Genomic DNA, 26,377 nt, shown 5'->3' with positions numbered 1-26,377 from the left:
GTGTTTCAATAAGAAAAACTATTCTTAAAAAAGTGATTCAATAAGAAAAACTATTTTTAAAGAAAATAAGGATGCATGCTATCTCAAACACAGAGTGAATATCTCAGGAAGTGTAAGTCCGTATGATTATCATTTTCTCTATTGTGCTCTTTTGCACTTGACAAATTTTAAGACATGAAAATGTGTTTCTTCCATAATCAGAAAAATAACTACTTTTAAAATATTCTAAGAAAGCATAAGAAGAGATTAGCTTTACCTGGAATAATGGACAATGCCTAAAACAAGATGAAGAAAAAGATGTTGCATTTTCTTCTGTCATTCATAAACACACATAGCACACTGTTCAAAATTCATTTCTATAGGCAAAAGTTAATAAAAGAGGAAGGAAGTACAACAAAGGAAACTAAAAGCAAAGCAGTTTTAAGTCCTTTAGTTTTTCAAGTAAGAAAAAGTTCTACCATCTGGTAGCCTTGAGTAAAACTTCCTACCAAATGTATTATTATGACAGTATCATTATGACTTTTTAAAGTTCTCATCATGAAAGGGTGGTGACATCACCATTAGCATAAAAGACTCAAACCCCAGAGAAGTATTGTACAATAACTGGTTTTTCTTTTAGAATCCCTGAAATATAATGCTCTGAAAACATCCTAGGACATTTTCTCTTTATATCACCAAAACTAAAGGTAAGGCTCTTAGGAAGGAAGGATATGAAAGTTTGGATCATCTGGCAAATTCCCAGATAGGGATCATCCCCAAACTTCGGCCTTGAAAATACATTGTACAAAATAGGGCACACATCAACGTACTACTGGCCTTTAAAAATAATGTCAGTGGGGCTTCCCAGGTGGCACTAGTGATAAAAAAAAAATGTCATTGAGGGCAGATTGTCAGAAAATAATCTGGCTAAATGGAATCTTATCGCATGCATTTCTAACCGTCTTGAATTTTTTTTTTTTTTTGACTGTGCTATGCAGCCTTCAGGATCTTAGTTCCCTGACCAGGGATCAAACCTCTGCCCCCTGCATTGAGAGCACAGAGTCTTAACCACTGGACTGCTAGGGAAGTCTCTAACGGTCTTGGATTTCAAAGGTGGCCATTTCACATTGCAGGGACACTAAAACTGTGCCCAGTTAAAGCATTCCCAATGTGGTGTTATTTATAAAAAAATTATAAGTAGAAATGTAATGCAAGCCACATTTGAAACTTGAAATGTTACAAATGTGAAGCTACACTGCAAGGCACAGATGTAAAACATCCTGCTCACTGAATTCATGTTCAAAAAGTAAATATTAGAGACCTCCATTTTACTCCAACACTTCACCTACAGGCAGGACCTATTTTTGGATGATGAAATCAATTAATGCTTGTAAACCATAACCCTTAACCTGACCAAACACCTTCAACACAAGTTTGGTCATTGGTTGAAGCCAAATATTCCATTTAAGAGCTTACTGCCTTTAATTTAAAATTTTAATCACAATGAAAAATCTGCCCGCAATGCAGGAGACCAGGGTTTGATCCTGGGTCAGGAAGATTCCCTGGGGAAGAGAATTGTTACCTACTCCAGTATTCTTGTCTGAAGAATCTCATGGGCAGAGGATCCTGGTGGGCTACAATCTATGGGGTCACAAAGAGTCAGACATGACTGAGCAACTAACACTTTTACTTTCTCACTTTCACCTTTGAAAGAGTGTATATGTTTTTAGGTTTCTGGTACTCTAGACTTTGAATAAATCATCAGTCAAAATCTTTGTGAGGAAAATACATGTATACATACATATCAGCTTTGGAGCAGAATCTATCTAATGCATAATGATATCATCCTTAGTACCCCATTTTATTGTCACAGAAGCCCAAGTGAAATAGAATGAGTTTTACTGAATTTCATTTACGCAAATAGGCTGGACTTTGATAAAGGACTGTGAAAAGAATGGGCTTCCCTTGCCACTTCCCTTGTAGCTCAGCTGGTAAAGAATCTGCCTGCAATGCAGGAGACCTGGGTTTGATCTCTGGGTTGGGAAGATCACCTGGAGAAGGGAAAGGCTATCAACTCCAGTATTCTGTCCTGGAAAATTCCATGGACTATATAGTCCATGGGGTCACAAAGAGTCAGACACGACTGAGCGACTTTCACTTATGAAAAGAATATCACAGGCCCTTTGCACCTAATCTAAAATGAATCCCTCCTAAAGGGCTCACCTTATGGGAGATTTCTCCAGCACTTCAAACCCAATAGGTGGTTTTCCTGACTCAAGTCTGCTTTCTTCCTAAAGCTGAGCATTCTGGAATCAGACACTTGGATTAATGGCCAAGTTTCCACAAATTGATATGTTATTAGAAGATGGCAAGAAAATTGTTTTCTACTTCCCAAAAAACTTTTTCTCCTCTTTTTTTCTAGGAGACAATGAATACCAAATGGAAACTGCTGTTATTGATTGCATTTGCTTTATCCTTGATGTGGATTATGCATCGTTCTCAGTAAATACAATAGACTTATGAGTTATTATATTTAATGACTGGCAGAATTGATCTAAAATGCTGAGTGTTGCTCAAAAATTATTAATAAATATTCCCTAAATTAATCAGGAGTTACTTTCCTTTGGGGGAACAAATAAAATCATAAATATATTAATTCTTTCATTTTTCAACATTCAACAAATATTTATTGAGTGCCTCCTTGGTGCCAGGGCCTATTCTAAGTTCTAGGAACTTAGTACTCAGGAACAACACAAAGTAACTGCTCTTATGAAGCTTTACATTCTAGGTGGAGGAGATGGACAATAAGCAAAGAAATATTTAACATAATGACAGGAGCATTGTATTTTATGTCTTAATGCTATAAGAAAGAAATTATGCAAGATGAGAGGACTGAGAGTGTTAGGGGGCTATTTTAGATGCATTTTAAGCTATACCAATAATCCTCTAATAGAAAAAGACTCAAAGTAACCTCCTACAGAAACACAGATATGCTGGGAAATAAATTAGTTAATCTGCTAAAATTCTCTCGCACAGAAAAATTCAAATCCTTCCCTCCTCCATGGGCTCCTTTTCATGATCTTTTTAAAAGGAGCAATGCAACGCTCCTGGTGCTATTTGACAATCAGCTAAACTGTGAGAGCTAATACCTTTTAAAATTAACCCTACTGCTTTAGTTTCACGTTGCATATGTTATTTGCCCTTTAGAGGTATTGTGCCTTAAAAATAGAAAGGACTTGTGGTCACTTGTAATAGTATTAATATCATCCTTTTGAAGATAATGTGTTTGCTCAAAAAGAAAGTAATAGACCATAAGCTCATTGCAGGCCTGGATTTCAGAACTGTAATATCATGTCAGAACGAGATGCCATGTATTCTAGAATTAGGAGTACAGTGCCTGGCAGATAGTAGATACTTAGTAATTATCCGGCTAACAAGTGAGCGAATGAAAGAATCTGAATTCTAGATTTTTTCTTTGTTATTCAATTGCAACGGCAATTTTTTCAAATTTAACACTAAAATGTCTTTTTATCTTGTATCTAAAGAATAAAGAAGAACCTGCAGAAGATGAACTTCTGCTGGTAAGAATCTTTTTTCTGTAAGTACTTTACAAATTGCGTGGAGGACAAACTAACTGGCGTCAAGTGGGTTCCAAGGGTAATGGCCTTCAGGAAGCCCAGAAAACTAGACTGAATTCTCCAGAGGCAACCACTGACAAATCCGGGGGATGTCAGTTCAGAAATATTTTATGCACACACATATATGCATATATACAAGTTTGTATGGATGTCTTCCAATTTCGCTCACTTGACACACTCATTTGCTTAAACCAGAGAAGTTTTTAACATTTTCTATGGTTGAAGTATGCATCTTTGTCCAGGATGATATTTTTCTTTAGATTGACAGCCCTCTCTAGTCAATCATGTTTTCTACCATTGACCATTGTGTAGGACCCAAGAAATTAGTGAAACCAACCCTAAAAACAACTTTTTTTAAGTTCTCCACTTGTCACTGTATAGTTTTTAATAAAGTTGGGCAATTTGTATTTTGAAAGAGCATAAATCTTGAGCAGTCTTATAAGGAAATAACTTCAGTTAAAAACATCTTTGAAATGGCAAAAGATACACTTTAAAGTGTTCTTTAATATTTGATTTTGAAATAATTATAGATTCACAGGTGTTGCAAAGATAGTATAAAGAAGTCACACATACCTTTCACCCAATCTCCCCCAGTGTCACATCTTACATTCAATGACAATTCAATTCAATAACAAAACAGGAAATCAATGTTGGGACAATGTATGTATATAATTATATGACATTTAATCCCATGTGTAGATTGATGTAACCACCACAGCAAATCAAGATACAAAACTATTCCATCACCACAAAGACCTCCTCTGAGCTACCATTTATACACATAGCCAATTCCTCTCCCTGACTCCCCCTAAACCCTAGGACCACCAGATTTATATTTTTATTTAAATCTTGCATTTTCAGAGGCATCCTCTGATACTGCTCCAGCTGGGAAATGGGTTGGCACCTCCCTGTTACAGTCAGTTGAGGTTTCAGGTTCCCAACTCTGCCTCCTTGTTCGTGTAAGAAGAGTCTCAACCCCTTGTTACTAATGAGTGGGGCTGAGAGTTTAGGCTCCGTACATGGTCTCCACTGACGCGGACCACAGGAAGATGCCCACCCTGCTAAGCAGTGGTGAAGGTTCTAACCCCCACTACACCAGTGAGGAGGGGAGGGAAGTCTCATAGTCTGGCAAGCATGGAAGTTTTAGCTCTCCACTTGGTCTTTGCTGGAGGGATGAATATGGGGCCATAGTTACTCTGTCATACCGGGCTGGAGTAAAGTGAGTAGTCTCAGAGTTTTCTGTCTTGCTAGGCTGCCCTTTTCCTGGTCCTTTAATTGTAAAGAGCAGGCTTTTCTCAAAGTTCTTTTTGTGTTTATACTCATTGACATTTCTGGGTTACTGGCTTCTCTTGAACTCGCTCTGGAATACATTTGGCAGAAAACCCAGGGAACTCACTGCTATGACAATGCTTGAGCTCTGGGGTACCTACCTGAACTGGCTTCTTTGCTTTCAGAGTCTTCTTTTGTTTGCTTCATAAACAATGTCCAGGGTGTCTTGCTATTTTTAGGGGTGGTTGTTGTTCGGTTGCTAAGTTGTGTCCGACTCTTTGCAGCTCCGTGGACTGCAGCACACCAGGTTTCCTGCCCTCCATTATCTTCCAGAGTTTGCTTTAATTCACATCCATTGAGTTGGTGATGCTATCTCACCATCTCATCCTCTGCCACTCCCTTCTCCTTTTGACTTCAACCTTTCCCAGCATCAGGGTCTTTACCAATGAGTTGGCTCTTTGCATCAGGTGACCTAAGTATTGGAGCTTCAGCTTCAGCAAGAGTTCTTCAATGAATATTCAGGGTTGATTTCCTTTAGGATTGACTGGTTTGATCTCCTTGATGTCCAAGGGACTCTCAAGAGTCTTCTCTAGCACCACAGTTCAAAACCATCAGTTCTTCGGTGCTCAGCCTTCTTTATGGTCTAACTCTCTCATCTGTATGTGATTACCAGAAAAACCGTAGCTTTGACTATATGGACCTCATCTCACATGCTAGCAAAGTAAAGCTCAAAATTCTCCAAGCCAGGCTTCAACAGTACATGAACTGTGAACTTCCAGATGTTCAAACTGGATTTAGAAAAGGAAGAGGAACCAGAGATTAAATTGCCAACATCCATTGGATCATCGAGAAAGCAGGAGAGTTCCAGAAAAAACATCTACTTCTGCTTTATTGACTACACCAAAGTCTTTGACTGTGTGGATCACAACAAACTGTGGAAAATTCTTAAAGAGATGGGAATACCAGACCGCCTTACCTGCCTCCTGAGAAATCTGTATGCAGGTCAAGAAGCAACAGTTAGAACTGGACATGGAACAACAGACTGGTTCCAAATTGGGAAAGGAGTACATTAAGGCTGTATATTGTCACCCTGCTTATTTAACTTCTAAGCAGAGTACATCACGTGAAATGCCCAGCTGGATGAAGCACACACTGGAATCAAGATTGCTGGGAGAAATATCAATAATCTCAGATATGCAGATGACACTTATGTCAGAAAGTGAAGAAGAACTAAAGAGCCTCTTGATGAAAGTGAAAGAGGAGACTGAAAAAGTTGGCTTAAAACTCAACATTCAGAAAACCAAGAGCATGGCATCCGGTCCCATTACTTCATGGCAAATAGATGGGGAAATAATGGAAACAGTGACAGACTTTATTTTGGGGAGCTGAAAAATCACTGCAAATGGTAACCACAGCCATGAAATTGAAAGACGCTTACTCCTTGGAAGAAAAGCTATGAACAACCTAGACAGCACATTAAAAAACAGAGGGCAGGAAGATCTTTGCCAACAAAGATCTGTCTAGTCAAAACTATGGTTTTTCCAGTAGTCATGTATGGGTGTGAGAATTGGACCATAAAGAAAGCTGAGCACCAAAGAATTGATGCTTTTGGACTGTGGTGCTGGGGAAGACTCTTGAGAATCCCTTGGACTGCAAGGAGATCCTACTAGTCCATCCTAAAGGAGATCAGTACTAAATATTCTTTGAATGGACTGATGCTGAAGCTGAAACTCCAATCCTTTGGCCACCTGATGTGAAGAACTGACTCACTGGAAAAGATCCTGATTCTGGAAAAGATTGAAGGCAGGAGGAGAAGGGGACGACAGAGGATGAGATGGTTGGATGGCATCACTGACTCGATGGACATGAATTTGAGTAAGCTCCGGGAGTTGGTGATGGACCAGGAGGCCTGGTGTGCTGCAGTCCATGGGGTTGCAAAGAGTAGGACATGACTGAGCAACTGAACTGAACTAAACTGAACTGATATGGACCTTTGTGGACAAAGTGATGTCTCTGCATTTTAATATGCTGTCTAGGTTTGTTATAGCTTTTCTTCCAAGGAGCATGTGTCTTTTAGTTTTATGGCTGCAGTCACTGTCTGCAGTGATTTTGAAGACCAAGAAAAGAAAATCTGTCACTGCTTCCACTTTTCCCCCTTCTATTTGCCATGAAGTGATGGGACAGGATGCCATGATCTTGGTTTTTTCAATGCTGTGTTTTAAGCCAGCTTTGTCACACTGCTCTTTCATCATCATCCAGAGGCTCTTTAGTTCCTTTTCACTTTCTGCCATTAGAATGGTATCATCTGCACATCTGAGGTTGTTTATATTCCTCTTGGCCATCTTGATTCCAGCTTGTGATTCATCCAGCCCAGCATTTTGCATGATACACTTGGCATGCATGCTTGCTAAGTCACTTCAGTCAAGTCCAACTCTTTGCAACCTTATGGACTGTAGCCTGCCAACCTCCTCCATCCATGGGATTCTCCAGGCAAGAATACCAGAGTGGGCTGCCATGCCCTCCTCTAGGGGATCTTCCCTACCCAGGGATTGAACCCTCATTTCTTACATCTCCTGCATTGGCAGGCAGGTTCTTCACCACTAGCACCACCTACTCTGTATATAAGTTAAATAAGCAAGGTGAAAATATACAGCCTTGTCATACTCCTTTCCCAATTTTAAGCCAGTCAGTTGTTCCATGTCTGCTTCTAAGTGTTGCTTCTTGACCACTTAGAGGTTTCTCAGCAGATAAGTAAGGTGGTCTGGTACTCCCATCTCCTTAAAAATTTTCCAGTTTGTTGTGATCCACACAGTCAGAGGCTTTAGCATAGTCAGTGAAGCAGAAGTAGATGTTTTTCTGGGATTCCCTCACTTTCTCTATGATCCAGTGAATGCTCGCAATTTGATCTCTGGTTCCTTTGCCTTTTCTAAACTCAGTTTATATGTCTGGAAGTTCTCAGTTGGCATTGCCCTTTTGGGTTGGAATAATTGACCTTTTCCAGACCTGTGGCCACTGCTGAGTTTTCCAAATTGCTGGCATATTGAGGGCAGCAGTTTAACAGCATCATCTTTTAGGATTTGAAATAGCTCAGCTGGAATTCCATCACCTCCACTGGCTTTGTTCACAGTGATGCTTCCTAAGGCCCACTTGACTTCACACTCCAGGATGTCTGACTCTAGGTGAGTGACCACATCATCATTATCTAGGTCATTAAGATCTTTCTTATATACTTAGGGGGAGAAATAGGGAAAATCAGGACTATTCCATTTTTATGGAAGCACAGGAAACTAAAAGTTATTCTTATTTTACAAAAATTCCCAGTTTATGGAGAAGTCCCCTCATAACCTTGTTAATTATGTAATTAACTTGAAAGTACAATAAAAACCTTAGTGTATCCTATCTTTAAGTGGAAACCAAAGATGAACATCCAGACCCCTACTCTAACTCCTTTATTTTAAAACCTGAGAGTATTTATCACATAATAAGGTACTAATGTTTGATAAACTAAATCTTCATTTTCTATGAATAGGCATTATTTTCTGGCTCTGTTAATTTTTAAAATATATCCCCCCCCCCACCCACCCAATACTGTTCCTTGCCTTCCTGCCCTTGGTCATAACCTCTTCACCCTACACCACTTTCCTAGTGTAACCCTTATTATTCCAGACTCAATTACATATTTCTACTCCAATTGGTTTTCCCTTAACCCCAAATTTAGGCTGGATGCCCTATTTATATGCTCTCATGGACATCTGTTTTCCCCATTAGCGCTTATCTTTCTTATCATCTTTCCTGCTCCTCTATCAGCTTCCTGAGGACAGGAGGTGATCTAAACGTTCATAGTTACAGAACCAGCAATATAAATTTGTTGAATGAGCAGATTACTCTTACATGATTTTCATTTTGTACCTAGGGATCAAGAAACAGGAGAACCTCAGCTCTCAGACTGGTTTAATCCTAAGTAAGAACCAAAAATTTTACTCAAAAATAATAACAATAATATAAATTATAATAATGTAATAATATTATATTACAATAACATAATAATAGTATAATAATATTAATATAACTCTATTTGAATGGGGAGTTTTTTTTTTTTATCATCAAATTGTAGCTAAACTGGGAGGTTTCCAGGACTTGGATTTTTTACTTTTAAAAGTTTTTATATACAATCCTAGGACCTATTTATCAAGAATTAGGCAATTAAGGGTCATAATGAGAAAGCTGTTGTCTGGTTTAATGTTCCTGGTTTTATTAGGGGAAAAAAAATCTCTCTAGTAACAGCTTGAAAAATGTCATTAATAAGTCCTCTAGATTTTGGCGTTAACATTCAGGGGGAAATTTCATTCTTTATAATGGCTGTATAGCATAATTTAATTATTAACCATTCCCTGTTGGTTTTATATTGTTTGCAACTTGGGGGCTATTGTAAGTAATATTTCAATGAATAACCTTGTATATATATTTTTGTTAACTGCTGTGTGAATTTATCTATAAGATAAATTCCCATCATGGAATCATTAGTTTAAGAGGATATAAACATTTAAAACATTGCTTTAGGTTGCTAAATTCCCTTTAATAATTATACTATGTATTTTCTAATCTATAGAGGATAAATGTTAATGGAGCAGCAAACATTTTGTAACTTGCAAAGCTTAATTGAAATATCTCCATTCCATTTGTATTTCTGTAATCCTTACTGAATTTGAGCATTCTCTATGTGTATTATTTGTTTATATTTCATCCCTTTTTTGTACTTATATTTTTAATGGATTGCAGTTGCAGAGAATTAGATTAATAATAATCCTTGCTTCATGACTGACTCTCATCATTATTCATGCAAAATTCACTTTGTGTGTTTTTGCTTATTTTTAATGAACCAAAATTACAAGTTCTATAACTTCAACAGGGCTTTCCTGTGATGGTTCAGTGGTAAAGAATCCATCTGCCAATGCAGGAGACACGGGTTCAGTCTTCCTGGGTCGGGAAGATCCCCTGGAGAAGGAAATGGCAACCACTCCAGTATTCTCACTTGGGGAAATCCCATGGACAGAGCCTGGAGGGCTACAGTTAATGGGGTCACAAAAGGTTGGAAACGACTCAGCAACGAAATAGCAACAATAATAACTTCAGTATCTAGCTTTTCAATACCCCCAGTCTATCTCCTTGCCCTACCCCTTGAAATAACCACAATCCTGAATGCTGGTTCATCATCCTCTTACTTTCTTTTTTCAAGTGAAAATTTATATCTTCCAAGTGTATTCTGGAAAGTCAATTTAAAAATTTTAGTTGTTTATGACTTTATACCCAGGATACCGTGATGTATGTAATCTTCAAGGACTTATTTTTTTCCCCTTAAAATTAGATTGCTAAAATTCATCACCAATTTGCATATCACTGTCATTCATTTTGATGGCTGCATAATAACTGACTGTGGAAATATACCCCAGTTTGTTCATATACTGCTTGGTCAAAGTGCACTTGAACTGTTTCCAGGTTTTTGCTGTTATGAACATAAAGAACAAATACTCTTTGGAGATACCTTTCCAAAGAGTTCAAAGAGTTTAAAATAGGAAAAATTTATAGATAAAAGAGCTGCCTAACATCTTCGACATTTGTCCCCTCACTGCACACCTGGCCTCCTTGATGTTCCACGGATACACCAAGTCGGCTGTCAACTCAGGGCTTTTGCTCCTTCTGTTTTCCTCTGTGTAGTTAAATGGCTCATTCTCTCACTTCCATCAGGACTCACTCTGATGTTATTTTATCAGTGACGCCTTCTCCAACTACTCATATAAAATGGCACCTCCCATTCCCTTTTCCCTTCACTCTGCTCTATTTTTCTCCATTGCACTCATCAACTTCTGACATAATACTTATTGGCAGGTTTATTCATTTATTATCTGCTTCTCCCAATAGAATGTACCTAGAAAAAAATCCTATATATAGTAGACACTCAATATTTGTAGAATAACACATGAAACATCTTGACTGATTGAAATGATAGCACTTCCATAACACAACAAACCATTACACAATATTTGTAATTATATTGGTAGTAGTGGTGATAATGGCAGAAGGCATTCTTTAATTAGAGGGCTTGTGCTTTATTATTAAGCATCATATACTGGCTTGCAGTCTAAAGTGAAATGGCCAGAAATTCCCTGGAGGTCCAGTGGTTAAGATTTGCTGCTTTCACTGCTATAGACCCAGATTCAATCCCTGGTCAGGAAACTAAGATCCCATAAGCTGTGCCATGTGGCCAAAATAATAGTAATAATAATAACAAATAAAACTTTAAAAAAACCAGCTGGGTAACATCTAATAAAAATGAACACACATAAACAGGAATCCTACTTGTAGAACTAGCTTATAAAAATAACAGCAATGATACATAAGATACAAGATTAAGAAAGTTTATTGTATCATTTTTCATAGTGAGGAAAATTCCAGAAATAAAATGAATCTCTATTCATAAAGAAATGGCTAAACTCCACATTGTGGAATATCATGCAGCCGTTAAAAATGAATAAGATTCTGTGCAGAAACACCTGGAAGGATTTTCACAAGGTTGTATTGCTTAAGAAAATCAAGATGCAGATAAATGTACATTGCTTCATTATTGTAAAACAAGATTTTAAAAGTCTGGATACACATGTGTATTTATGTATATGTGTATATTATTCAGAACTCAGGGTTGGCACTCATTGCTGGGAAATATTCTTGTCGTTGAGTCCATGCAAAAACTCCACTGGAGTCCAAGTAGCTGGGGCCTCTCTCTATACAGACACTAAGCCAGCCGCAAGGGAGGCTGGACAAGGCATGTGGCTAACACCTGGAGGGAAGGTCAATTTGTCCACCTTTCAGAGGATGTCCTCTGGCCAAACTTGCCTCTCAGGGGAAGAGTTTAGTACTGATACTCTAAATCTGATTTAATGACCACTATAAATCTGATGACTCTTCTTCCTCTTCTGTTTCATCAAACAATTTCTAAACACAAGTTTTTTTTATTGCTTTCTGCTTTCAGAGATGCTTTTTTCTTTCATTCTGGCAGCAAATCTTTGATCTAATGAGGAAAGAGAGAGAATCTTCCAACCCTTTCATTGTCTCAAACAGACACTGATTTGCATCTGTAGCCTAATTTCTAAGTATCATTACTTAGAAATTGTGACAAGGCTACATCTGGCCATTTTTAAGATAGAGTCTGAGATTTATGAGCCAAATAGAAGTGGTTGACTATCAATTCTAAGAACAGGGAGTGTTCAAATGTATAAAAAATAAACAAATGTATAAGCTAAAACAGTAAAAGGGGCAGTTTTGAAGAATTTGTTATTATATTATAACTAATATGCTATTAAGGGTTGACATATCCTAACCATAATGGGTCTGTTTCTGATTGATACCTGTGATCACTAACAGCAAAATAGCTTCTCACTTTGTATTCAGTCCCTTCCAAAATGAAAAGTCTTAATTGACTTTAATAGTTTAACACCCTGCCTCCAGCCAAAATATTTATTACGAATGCTGTGGCTTATGCTGCCATTTTGTTATTATTACAAGCAAATCCAACATTATTCTTTCTTTGTGGACTAATCACATTTTCTTCCAGGTGGCAGTGATGGGGGCCTAGCATTAAGGAGAAATGAAAAGAGAATCCTTTGATCTTCTAGGGAAAGAGGAGGAATAAAAAGGAAAAGGAGAAGTTGGAAGTTGGGAGGGAATATAAGGAGATAGCGGTTCTTGTCTGCTTTAGGAACAATCAGAGAAATGTTCAGACACGGGGCTACTTCAGTTTAAGTTGTAGTCAGAGCCTTGGTGGCTTAGCTGGTAAAGAATCTGCCTGCACTGCAGGAGACCTGGGTTTGATCCCTGGTCTGGGAAGATCCCTTGGAGAAGGTAAAGGCTACCCTCTCCAGTATTCTGGCCTGGAAAATTCCATGGACTGTATAGTACTTGGGGTCACAAAGAGTTGGACATGACTGAACGACTTTCGCTTTCACAGAGCTCAAAGAAAAAAATCCCTGGGCTCAAAAGGCATTATGGCATAAGGACTGAAGTAAAGATTCGTAAGCCCAGCTGGCTGATCTTGAAGCCTGACTGCCATTTATTAACTGTGTGATACCAAGCAATTTACTCAACAAATCTGTGACCTAAATTCCCTCATATGAAAAATAGGAATGATAATGGAACTTATAGGACATTGCAAGGATTAAATAAGTAATGGAAAAAGCACTTAATCACTATTCCAGGAATATAGTAGGCACATGATAATCATTAGTTATTATCACTTGGACAGCAACCTTTCCTCTCATAATGAAGTGGTACCTGATTGCTTTGTTTCTTGTCTGTTCAACAGAAAACGTCCTGATGTAATAACAACAACCGACTGGCTTGCTCCAGTCATATGGGAAGGAACTTACAATAGACCGGTCCTGGAAAAATACTACAAAAGGCTAAACATCACTATAGGATTGGCTGTAATATGTGTTCCCGGAAAGTAGGCACTACTAATAGTCACCCCCCCCCCTTTTTTTTTTAAATTTTGGGAAGAAATGTGGATAAGTAAGCACCCATAGACTTTCTACATTTAAAGAGATATTTATGAATAGTTCTAACCATTATTTCTGGCTGACAGTATAATTATTTTTAGTGGTTATTTTCTTCAGGCAGATCTGAATCCTTAATACTCCATGGGAATCTTTTCATTTATATCCAGTTAGTTTTCACAACAAACTCGATGGTTCCTCTTAGGCCCAGAAGATCACTACAGTCTCTTTCACTAACCAATACATTTAAGTTTTAGACCCAACTGCGCTATACTTACCTATTTATAGTTCTTAAGCAACAATGATGGGCCTTGCAGGTGGCACTAGTGGTAAAGAACCCATTTTGCTCTTGGCAAGTACAGGAGACATAAAAGATGTGGGTTTGATCCCTGGGTTGTAAAGATCCCCTGGAGCAGGGCACGGCAACCTGTCGCCTAAGCTCGGCCTCTGTTCACCTGTGCCAAATAGAAACAAGGAGACAGAGTTTTGGGTGGAGTAGAAAAGAGTAGTTTTATTGCTTTGCCAGGCAAAGGGGGCCCCAGTGGGCTCATGCCCTGAAGGCCATGTGACCTACCTTGGAGGGGGCAGTAAGGAGTTTTATAGTGTTCAAGGAGCAGGGCATGATCAGCTTGTGGACAAGTCTTGGATTGGTTGGCCATCAAGGTGAAGCTTCAAGCATCATCAAACAGTCTAGGGTCTATGTTCTTGTTGTCAGCAGTTTTCATCTGGAGGGGTTCCACTTCCTGTAAAAACAGTTTAGGAATGTGTGTCAGGCCTTTGTCTATATCTTTCAGGAAACTGAGAGTTTGGTGATTCTGTTACATAGCAGAATTATAGTCTAAATTGTTACCAGTTCCTTAGCCCAACAGGTCTTCTTAGCTTCCACATCTTCACATTTCCCAGTCATTAACTCTTGAGTCAGCAGTATACTTCAAAAGACAAGGACACAGGGGCTTGTACATGGTTTCAAACCACTCCAGTATTCTTGCCTAGAGACCCCCCTGTGGACAGAGAAGCCTGGTGAGCTACTGTCCGTAGGGTTACAAAGAGTTGGACATGACTGAAGTGACGTTAGAATGTTTAAATGACAGGTAATTTCCTGATGATTTCTGGCAAAATGAGTCTTTTGTGTTGTGTGTTTGTTCTTCATGTTTCACAGGTTTTCAAATCAGAGCCTGGCTGACTTCATCCAGTCTGCAAACAAGCACTTCCTCTTCGGCTACAACGTTGTCTTTTACTTCTTGCTGGATGTCTTCTCCACCCTGCCTCCCATAGCCTTAGGTCCCCTTCGAACATTTAAGGTATTTTTAATGGTCAGAAGTGATATAGGGAAAGATTTTTATTTCATATACATGAATAACTTATTTGACTACATCATAACACACATCCAGTATGAAGTCAACTTTCTCTTTGTTATGAATGCAAACCAGGTCTTCAAGTATGATTTTGGAGTGGAAACCCTGGGAAAATCTGTAGCTCAACTTAGTGCATGGTGGTATTTTAGAGATGGTGACACTTTCCCTTATGAGAGAAGACTTAAATCAGCAGCTTTCATCCCTTTTGAAGAGGGAGATTTCTACTACCATAGTGCAATTTTTGGTGGCACAGTTGAGGAGGTTTTAAACCTCATTAGAGAATATCAGAAAGGAGCTATTCAAGACATTAAAAATCAACTTAGCAGCACATATGAACATCACCTAAACAAATATCTTTTTATCAAGAAACCGACTAAGTTATTATCACCAGAATACAATTGGGATCCAAGTTTTAGAACCCCTCCGCAAATTAAATGTGTCAAGATAGCATGGCAGTCAAGAAATGTTTGATGGTTGTATTGATGGGTTTGTGGATTAACAGCTTCACTACAATAATTCCTCACATATGAAACTCATTAATATTTTCAGTTTTAGGAAATTAGAAAAATGTGCAATCTTCCAAACGAAACTGCTTTTCTCCTTCCGATTTTGAACCACCTAAATCTAACTTATGCTGGATTACAAATAAATGAATATTAACTAATGTTAATACACAATAATGATGTCATATATGATTTAGATATAGATATATATTATAAATAATGTAGAAATATTTTGGAGGCATAAAATGAATGTTTTATGAAGAAACACATCCAGATTCTAGTCCAAAAAAAAATAATAGAAGGACAGATAAATAAGTAGATAGATAACACATAAATATCTATGGGATTTTTTAAATTGATTGTTTTTATTCTTGAATGTGCTAGGTCTTCTTTGGTGGTTCAGATGGTAAAGAGTCTGTCTGCAGTGTGGGAGACTCGGATTCCATCCCTAGGTAGGGAAGATCCTCTAGAGAAGGAAATGGCAACCCACTCTAGTATCCTTGCCTGGAAAATCCCATGGGCAGAGGAGCCTGGCAGGCTACAGTCCACGGGGTTGAAAGGAGTCGACATGACTGAGCACCTTCACTTTCACGTTCAGGTCTTCTTTGCTGCGTTGCGGGCTTTCTCCAGTTGCAGTGAGTGGGGCTCCTCTCTAGTTTCGGTGCAAGAGCTCATTGTGGTGGCCTCTCGTGTGGTAGAGCATGGGCTCTAGAGCACTGGCTCAGTAGTTGTGGCTCACGGGCATGTAAAATCTCCCCAGATCAGGGACGTAACCAGTGTCCCCTGCCTTGCAAGGCAGATGCTTAACCACTGGACCACCAGGGAAGCCCAGGGATAGGTGTAAGGGAAAAAATATTTGTCAACTCATTCATCAATTACTTACTCAGGTTTTTAGTGTTGAGATATATATTGCTTGTGATTAATCTGCTCAATTAGTATTCAGTCTATCTAATACCTGATTAAACTTAGGTGAGCTAGAGATATTCTATCAAATATGTGTCTTACTTTCATTGTTGCAAAGATACTGAGTTCATTTTTAAAAATGCTGCAAGAATTTTATTTTTTAAAAAGCTATATATTTACTGAATTCATGGTAAATATATTAGATGGCATCAGAAATAGAAAGAATGTTTCAAAAATGTATAATGTGTCTTCAAGCAGCCTACAGTCTAGCATGGGAGATAAAACTAACTACAAATATCTCTTTTAACAAGTTGAAAATTACCAAAATCTCATAAGGAAGACATGGCTAATATAGTGTGATGGTTCAGGAAAGGGAGTAATCACCTCCATAAGAATTTTTAATCAACCCTGAATATTCATTGGAAGGACTGACGCTCTAGCTGAAGCTCCAGTACTTTGGCCACCTGATGGGAAGAGCTAACTCACTGGAAAAGACCTTGATGCGGGGAAAGATTGAAGGCAGGAGGAGAAGGGAATGACAGAGGATGAGATGGTTGGATGGCATCACTGACTAAATGGACATGAGTTTGAGCAAGTTCTGGGAAGTGGTGAAGGACAGGGAAGCCTGGTGTACTGCAGTGGTCCATGGGGTTGTAAAGAGTCAGATATGACTGAACAACTGAACAACAACAAAGAATCTTTAGGTAGTCATACCCACTACGTTTCCATAAATTAGTGAGGCATTACAGCACAGTTGTAAGAACTGGAGGTTCTAAAGTAAAAAATAAGCCATGATTTTAAGCCTCTTTTATGGGAGGAAAACTGAGTCTTAGTAAGTAGCCTATAAAAGATAAGAATTATTGGTTATAAAAAACACTAAAATTGTAAGGAATAATGATGATGACTGTAGCAGGCAGACCTTATGATGGTCTCCAATGATGCCCATATCCTGGTATTCATGTCCTTATGTACTGCCCCCCACCCACCTACCTGCAGTATGACCTGAATGTAGGGACTTCCTTCCAACCTACAGAATATGACAAAGATGATGGGATGTCCATTCCATGATGAGGTCACATAAGGTTATGATTTCCATCTTACTAGCAGACCTCTTTCTTGCTGTATTTGATTAATCAAGTTGAAATGTTGGAGAGACTTTCTCAGCAAGGAATCAAGGGCAGTCACCAACCAACAGCTAGAAAGGATCTGAGGCCCTCAGTCCAACAACCCTCGAGAAACTGAATTCTGCCAACAACCATGCCAGTTTCAAAGCAGATCTTTCCCCAGTTGAGTCTTCACATTATCTTCAGCTAATACCTTAATTGCAGCCTTGTGAGAGACCCAGAAGTAGAAGAAACCATGCCCAGATCCTGGAATCACAGAAACTGTGAGATAATAAAGATGTGTGGCTTTAAGACATTAAGTTCTGGGGTAATTTGTTGTATAGCAATAGATAACTAATACAGATACCGTACCTGAAAGTGGGGATGATGCCACTAAAAATTCTAAAACTGTGGAGTGGTTCGGGAACTAGATAGTGGATGGAAGCTGGGAAGATTTCCCAGCACTTGGCAGAACCCACATTTCTCTGAACGGACTGTTAGTAGAAATCTGAACTTCGAGGATGCTGTCAGTGAGAGCTCAAAGGGAAGTGAGGAACATATTACTGGAAACTGTAGGAAGGGAAATCTTTGTTATGTAGAGACAGAAAGCATGACAACATTGCCCCCTCCAGTTATGTGGAAAACAGAACATGCTTAGTTTTATAAAGAGATTTTTAAGCTTCCTTCTTGCTGTTTATAACAAAATGTGAGCAAATGAAGTGAGGAAAGAACTATGAAATAAAATAGCCCACTTTCTTTTTTTAATTAATTTATTTTAATTGGAGGATAATTTCTTTACAATATTGTAGTTTTTGCCATATATCGACATGAATGCCCCACGGGTGCACATGTGTCTCCCTATCTTGAACCCCCTCCCATCTCCCTGTCCAGCCCATCCCTCTGGGTTCTCCCAGAGCACTTGCTTTGAGTGTCTTGCTTCATGCATTGAATTTGCACTGGCCATCTGTTTTACATGTGGTAATATACACGTTTCAGTACTAAAACAGCCAAATTTCTCTGCAAATTCTGGTCCTAGATGAGATGACAAAGATTCACTTTTCCTTTTACTTCTCTCAAAACACAACTAAAAATCTGGAAATAATTACAGACAACCATAAAAGAACTCTGAAATGTGGAAAGGGGAAGGCAGGCTGGCTAGGGACCTTAGGACTTGAGGAACAATAGGGTGGCACGTCCCCTGGGATTTCTCTTTGCTTCCCATAAATTTTGGATGGGTACTGAAGAAGGCCCACAACTCAAACCACCAAAAGGTACAGATTTTTTAAAGTTCCAGCAAAAGCCAGGTATCTCTGGCTGAAGGGCCAGGAAAGAGACAGCAGAGACCTAGTTGGGGAAACCCCATCTTCACCCCATCCCTGGCTGCCCTGCCTGCACCAGCAGCACCTGTAAGAGTAGGCGTCTGACTCCACCCCGAAGTCCCAACAGGCCTGGGGCCTCCTGGCCCTCCACTCCGCAGCGGAGGGAGAGCTATATCCACAATCTCCTGGACCACATTCGGTGGTAAAGGATGACTCCCAGTGCTAGAGGGAGAAGGAGGCCCGGGCTGAAGTTTCCCTCCCTCAGCGGCACCGGCACAGATGGAATAAGAAGCATGTTGGCACACGGTGCCCTAGAGAGAAGGTCCTGGGAAACACTCTCTGCCCCACAGGTTCAGCATCCTCCACCCATCCTCTACCCTAGCAGCACTGGGGGCCCAGGAAAGTACCTTCCACCCTCCTCAAGCAGCACCGTCAGTGATTAGGCAGGCCCTAGGTAGTAGCCTTGAGAACAGGCTCAGGGAAGCAGTAACTGCCCCGTGGCCCAGCATCTCCCACACTCCTTCCAGCAGGACCTGCCTGGGAAACCGCACTTGGGCCCTGCAGGTAGCATCAACAGGATCAAACCGGAGCCCTGGGGGTGCCAGGCGAACGCACTGGACCAGAAAGGCACTCTCTAGGCTCTGAAACCTGTCGTCATTGGAACCAAAGCCGAAGGAAGTAAGCCAAGGGACTATGCACTAAACATGAACAGGGTGACTGCCTGCTGAAAGAAAAGACTTAAATAGGATCCAGAGTCTCATAACTTAATTCTCCAAATATCCAGGATACAAAAAAAAAAAATCACTCATCATACCGAGAACTGGAAAAGACACAACCTGAAGAAGAAAAGGCAATCAGCTGATATCAATATAAAGATAAACCAAATATTTGAATTATCTGACAAGGATTTGAGAGCAGCCATCACAAAAAATGCTTCAGGAGGAGGGATAAGTTGGAAGATTGGAATTGACATATACTCAATACTATATATTAAAAAGTAAGTAATAAGAACTGTGTAGCACAGGGAACTCTAGTCAATACTCTGTTATGACCCATATAGGAAAAGAATCTAAAAGAGAGTAGATATATGTATATGTATAACCAATTTACTCTGCTGTATGGTAGAAATTAACAAAACCTTGTGAATCTATGCTCCAATAAAAATTAATTTAAAAATTAAAAATCCAATTCTTGTTTCACTGAAAAAAAAATGCTTCAATAAGCAATTCCAAATTGTCTCTAAACAAATGACAAAACAGAAAACTTCAGCAAAAACATTTCTCTCTGTAGAAGGACACAAAATATATCTATATATCACTTATGTATTAGTTTACAAAACGCAAAGTAACATTACATACTATTGAGGGACATATACATAAACAAAAATATAAGGATGTGAATTGCAAGAATGATTACCAAATTTGTGATTATGGTTACTTTTATGATAGGAAGGAAATGCAATTCGAAAGGGAAATACAGTGTGCTTTCTCTAGATGTGAAATGTTTTATTTCTTAAGCTTCATTGTTGATACATGTTCATTATAACAATCTTCACATGGTTATGTCTGAAATATTTCATAATAAAAATGATTACTGAGGAACTCTACTAAGTGATGGCTGTCTCTTGTAGCTTGCAACTTTACACTTAGTACCTTAAACAAAGCATTAGTGCTTAACATGGTTAATTTTTGCTTTAACTTTTAAGGCTTTTAAAATATAAAAGAAGAAATAGAAAATTAGAATATCTTAAAAGAAATTGAGTCAGAGAGGGAAAATCTTTTCATAAAAGTAAGTCTAGGCCCTTTTCTCATACCATTTACAAAAATTAACTCAAAATGGATTAAGAATCTAAATGTACGTTCCCAAGTCTTGCCTATGTAAATAGGGCTGCTATGAACATCAAGGTGCATGTATCTTTTCAAATTAGAGTTTTCTCTCAATATCTGCCCAGGAGTGGGATTGCAAGATAATATGGTAAATCTATTTTTAGTATTTTTGAGGAACCTCCATAATGTTCTCCATTGTGATTGTACTAATTTACATTTCCATCAATAGTGTATAGGAAGGTTCCTTTTTTCCACATCCTCTCAAGTATTTATTACTTGTAGATTTTTTAAATGATGGCCATTGTGACTGGTGTGAGGTGATACCTCATTGTGGTTTTGGTTTGCATTTTTTAATAGTTAGCAACTAAAGAGCCTCTTGATGAAAGTGAAAGAGGAGAGTGAAAAAGTTTGCTTAAAACTCAACATTCAGAAAACTAACATCATGGCATCTGGTCCCATCACTTTATGGCAAATAGATGGGGAAACAATGGAAACAGTAACAGACTTTATTTTGGGGGGCTCCAAAATCACTTCAGATGGTGACTGCAGTCATGAAATTAAAAGAAGCTTGCTCCTTGGAAGAAAAGCTATGACCAACCTAGATAGCATATTAAAAAGCAGAGACATTACTTTGCCAACAAGGTCCATCTAGCCAAAGCTATGGTTTTTCCAGTAGTCATGTATGGATGTGAGAGTTGGACCATCAAGAGAGCTTAGTGCTAAAGGATGGATGCTTTGAACTGTGGTGTTGGAGAAGACTCTTGAGAGTCCCTTGGACAACAAGGAGATCAAACCAGTCAATCCTAAAGGAAATCAGTCCTGAATATTCACTGGAAGGACTGATGCTGAAGCTGAAACCCCAATACTTTGGCCACCTGATTCGAAGAACTGACTTATTGGAAAAGACCTTGATGCTGGGAAAGATTGAAGGTGGGAGGAGAAGGGGACGACAGATGAGATGGTTGGATGGCATCATCAACTCAATGGACAAGAGTTTGAGCAAGCTCCAGGAGTTGGTGAAGGACAGGGAAGCCTGGCGTGTTGCAATCCATGGGGTCACAAAGGGTTGAACACGATTGAGCAACTGAACTGGACTGAACTGAATATTGAGCATGCTTTTATGTGCCTGTTGGTTATCTGTATATCTTCTTTGGGGAAATGTCTATTTAGGTCTTCTGCCTATTTATTGGCTGGGTTGTTTGTTTGTTTTTTTATATTAAGCTATGCTAACTGTACATTTTGGAAATAGGCCAGAAACATTATTTGCCAATATTTTCTCCCAGTCCTTAGGTTGTTTTTTTTGTGGTTTATGGTTTCCTTTACTGTGTAAAAACTTTTAAGTTTAAATAGGTTCCATTTATTTATTTTTGTTTTTATTTCCATTACTCTAGGAGATAAATCCAAAAATATATTGCTGCACTTTATGTCAAAGAGTGTGCTGCTTTATGTTTTCCTTTAGGAGTTTTATAGTATCCGGTCTTACATTTTGGTCTTCAATCCATTTAGATTTTATTTTTGTATATGGTGTTAGAGAAGTTCTATTTCATTATTTTACATACAGCTGTCCAGTTTTCCCAGAATCACTTGTTGAAGAGACTGTCTTTTTTCCATTGTATATTCTTGCCTTCTTTGTCATAGATTAATTGACCAGAAGTGTGTGGGTTTATTTCTGGGCTTTCTATCCTTTTCTACTGATCTATTTGTCTGCTCTTGTGCCAGTACCATACAGTACTGATAACTATAGCTTTTCAATATAGGCTCAAGTCAGGGAGTGTGATTCCTGGGCTCTGTTCTTCTTTCTCAAGATCATCCTAGCTATTTGAAGTCTTTTGTGTTTCCATACATTTTAAATTTTTGTTCTCATTCTGTGAAAAATGCCACTGGTAATTTGATAGGGGTTGCATTGAATCTGTAGATTGCTTTGGGGGACTATGGTTATTTTAACAATATTCAGTCTTCCAATCCAAGAATACAGTTTATCTTTCTGCTTGTGCTATCTTCAATTTCTTTCATCAGCATTTTACAGTGTTCAGAGTACAGGTCTTTTGTCTCCTTAGATAGGTTTATTCACAGGTATTTTATTATTTTTGATGGAGAAGGGAATGGCAACCCACTCCAGTATTCTTTCCTGGAGAATTCCATGGACAGAGGAGCCTGGCAGGCTACAGTCAATGGGGTCACAAAGAGTTGGATATGACTGAGCGACTATCACTTTTGCTTTTCACTTTATTATGTTTAATGTGATGGTAAGTGAAATTGTTTTCTTAATTTCTCTTTCTGATAGTATATATGTATACGTATATACACAAGACTTTTGTATATTAAAATTTTGTACCTAGCAACTCTACCAAATTCATTGATGAGCTCCAGCAATTTTGTGGTAGGGTTTTTGCGACTTGGGGGGTTTTCTATGTGTAATAGAGCATCACGTCATCTAAAAACAGTGCAGTGTCACTTCTTCTTTTCCAACTTGAGCACCTTTTATCTTTCTTCCCTGATTACTGTGTCCAGAATTTCCAAAACTATGTTGAATTAAAGTGGTGAGAGTGGACATCCTTGTCTTAGTCCTGATCTTAGAGGAAATGTTTTCAGCTTTCCACCACTGAGTATGATGTTAGCTGTGAGTGTGCCATAAGTGGCTTTTATTATGTTGAGATATGTTCCCTCTGTACCCACTTTCTGAATTCCTTCATTGCTGTTCAGTCGCTCAGCCGTGTCCAGTCCTTTGCGAACCCAAAGACTGCAGCATGTCAGGCTTCCTTGTCCTTCACTATTTCCTAGAGTTTGCTCAAACTCATGTCCATTGAGTTGATGATGCCATCTCGCCATCTCACCCTCTGTTGCCCCCTTCTCCTCCTGCCTTCAATCTTTCCCAGCATCAGGGTCTTTTCCAATGAGTCAGCTCTTTGCATCAGGAGGCCAAAGTATTGGAACTTCGCATCAGTCCTTCCAATGAATATTCAGGGTTGATTTCCTTTAGAATTGGCTGGTTTGATCTTCTTGCAGTCCAAGGGACTCTCAAGAGTCTTCTCCAGAACCACAATTTAAAAGTATCAATTCTTTGGCTCTCAGCCTTCTTTATGGACCAACTTTCACATCCATACACAACTACTGGAAAAACTATAGCTTCAACTATAGTTGGACCTTTGTGTATGGACTAATACACAACTATATTATGGACCTTTGTCAGCAAAGTGGTGTCTCTGCTTTTTAATATGCTGTCAAGATTTTTCATGGCTTTCCTTCCAAGGAGCAAGTGCCCTTTGATTTTTCATGAAGTGATAAAACTGGATGCCATGGTCTTAGTTTTTTAACTTAATTTTTTAATCAAAGGATAATTGCTTTACAGAATTTTGTTGTTTTCTGTCAAACATCAACATGAATCAGCTTAGTTGTTTGAATGTTAAATTTCAAGCCATATTTCTCACTCTCCTCTTTCACCTTAATCAAGAGGCTCTTTAGTTCCTCTTCACTTTCTGCCATTAGGGTGGTATCATCTGCTTATCTGACATTGTTGATATTTCTCCTGTCAATCTTGATTCCAGCTTATGATTCATCCAGCCCCATATTTTGCATGATGTACTCTGCACACAAGTTAAACCAGCAGGGTGACAGCATACAGCCTTGTCCATTCAGAATGAGTCAGTTGATCCATGTTTAGTTCTAACTGTTGCTTCTTGACCCAAATACTGGTTTCTCAGGAAGCAGGTAAGGTTCCTCACTATCCCTGTGTTTTGTTCAGCTTCTCAGGGAGGTCATCTTCTCAGTGAGGCCTCCCTAATCACCTGGTCTAAATTTATAGAGTCCTCTTTTCCAAAATTTTAAACTTAATTCTTTCTTCCTTAATTTATTTCTTCTCCTCAAAATTTATAGCCATATAGCACACTATATACTTTACTTATTTATCATCCCCACAAGGCTGTAAGTATCCATGAGTTCCGGGTTTTTGTCCACAGCTGTACTCTCAATGCCTAGAAAAGTAACTGGCTTATTGAAATTATTCAATCAATATTTGTCAAATTAACAAAAGAACACGTGACTGATGACTTTGGAAACTGTCCTCAGACTCTTAATTCATCTGCTTATTTTTAAGCATCTAACTAGACAGGGAAGCCTGGCATGCTGCAGTCCATGGGGTCTCAAAGAGTCTAACACGACTTAGCAACTGAACTAGGACCAAGGAGTACATAAAAATTAGCACTAGATGGCGCAATATTACAAGGAAAGTAACCTCATCCTTTTCTGCCACCGGGAATTGCTTCAAAAAAATCCTAACTTGCCAAGTTTCCTCTGGCCTCCCCACTTCCTGGCCTGCTCCTGTGAGGTTAATCTCACTGACTTTTGCCCCACCTGCGTAAATGTTATTCTGCGCTGCTGAGTATTTCAGAGCTTCTATGTGCCAGTCTGTGTTACCAAGTTCCTCCTCCCCATCCCTTGTAACCTTCCAGCCTACCTTCAACTGGTCATTAATGCACTAGAGCCTTCAATTTCTGGAGCTGTGGGTGGTCTGCGGTGAGAAAGAATCTGTCCCCTCTGGGTCACACTCTGTTGAGCAGGGGATGTCAAAGATTTTACCCCCGACCTCTTCTCTCCCTAGAACTCACATTGGACCCATGGGTTCCCAGGGTTGAGGATGGATCTGAATGACAGTTGCCACGGAGTCTTAAGAATCACCACTTCCCTGTACCACTTCATGCTTTCTTACTGGGTCAACTAACCCAGCTTGACCGGTTATTCCCTAAGGACCGGTTATCTCGGAAGGTGACTTGGTGCTCATGCCAAGAAGCTCCTGTCACTAACCAGCATTCGCCAGTTCATAGTAGGCTGGGGTGATGAACTCATTCCAGTTGTCCAGGGACTTTCCCCATTTTTAACGCAGGAAGTCTCAGGTTCTGGGCAATCCCTCAGTCTGGAGCAAACCAGGGCAGTTGATAACCTTACGTAAAGCCCAGATCTCACTGCATTTAAACTCGAGTCAGAACTGGGTCACATCTGTGTAAAATTTTTAGTGCACATCTAGATTTCTGTTCTCTACTCCACCCACATCACCAGTTACCACGTCAGGGGAGTCTGTCTTCTCTGTGTCCCCATCTTCATTTTCTCCTCTATGCTCTCACTGCAAGTTAGTGGGAAATGACAGTAACCAAGACAAGAGGGGATCACTGAGGATTCAGAGTCTTCAGAAATGAAGCTTTGGATCATACCACCTGGTATAGTTGCTGGCTCAGAGCAAAGGAAATATGAATGAGTAGGGGAAGTTATAAGTATCAACTACAGGCTCATGACCAGAGAGAAGAGGGGACCAATCGCTAAATGTTTTCTTCTTTGCTTAATGTATTTCTATAAATCTGTGTGCTTATGTATTTGTGTATATACAAACTATTTTTTTCTTCCTTTGCACTGTAAGAATTAATGGCAGTGGTTAACTTTACAGTTTCATCTTTAGCTTACAGGATATTCAGAAGGGACTCTAATAACTAAAGTTGAGGAGTAACTGACATCACCCAAAGGTCACTAAAATAACATTTGCGATCTTTTCTTTTTTGTGTAAAAGGTGAGAGTGCCTATTTCTATAAAGGACAGTTGTATTTTGTCAAAGAAAAGTTGAAGTTTGTTATTGCTGTACCGGAAGTTGAAATAGACGTAGAAAGTTGTGCACGGATATTGAGTAGGCAAAGTGGAGAGCTGTTCCAGTTATTACACTCTCAGTCCAAACCCATACTTTAACACTCTGCTTTGTGATGCTAGGGTAGGGACTATGAGAACTATATTTCTACTTGGCCAGTTGACTTTCTGTTCAATTCTGCAAGGCAGAGGAGGGAGAAAGGATGCAGTCTTCTCTGACTAGTGGTTAACAATTATAGTATTGAGCTTTGGGTTGGGGGATACTCCTAGAACCAGCCTCATCATGCCTAATCAAAGATACCATCAGTTGT

The 26,377-nt window shown here is 39.1% G+C and overlaps 1 protein-coding gene across 1 annotated transcript in view; it reads left to right on the top strand.

Annotated features, from left to right (window-relative positions):
• The first annotated feature begins 586 nt into the window (after nt 1-586).
• LOC110139378 (N-acetyllactosaminide alpha-1,3-galactosyltransferase-like 1) overlaps nt 587-26,377 on the top strand; it is a 33,715-nt gene continuing 7,924 nt past the window's right edge. Inside the window, exons 1-6 of the mRNA XM_070472812.1 lie at nt 587-686; nt 2,402-2,481; nt 3,525-3,560; nt 8,800-8,847; nt 13,243-13,383; nt 14,592-14,733. Of these exons, the coding sequence (XP_070328913.1) occupies nt 2,408-2,481; nt 3,525-3,560; nt 8,800-8,847; nt 13,243-13,383; nt 14,592-14,733 (441 nt within the window). The 5' untranslated portion in view covers nt 587-686; nt 2,402-2,407. The remainder of the gene's footprint in view (nt 687-2,401; nt 2,482-3,524; nt 3,561-8,799; nt 8,848-13,242; nt 13,384-14,591; nt 14,734-26,377) is intronic.

Source organism: Odocoileus virginianus, chromosome 2, assembly GCF_023699985.2.
Source record: "Odocoileus virginianus isolate 20LAN1187 ecotype Illinois chromosome 2, Ovbor_1.2, whole genome shotgun sequence".
Taxonomy (NCBI): Eukaryota; Metazoa; Chordata; class Mammalia; order Artiodactyla; family Cervidae; genus Odocoileus; species Odocoileus virginianus.
The sequence above is the reverse complement of the archived record's forward strand: the minus strand, read 5'-3'. Positions and strand labels throughout refer to the sequence as shown.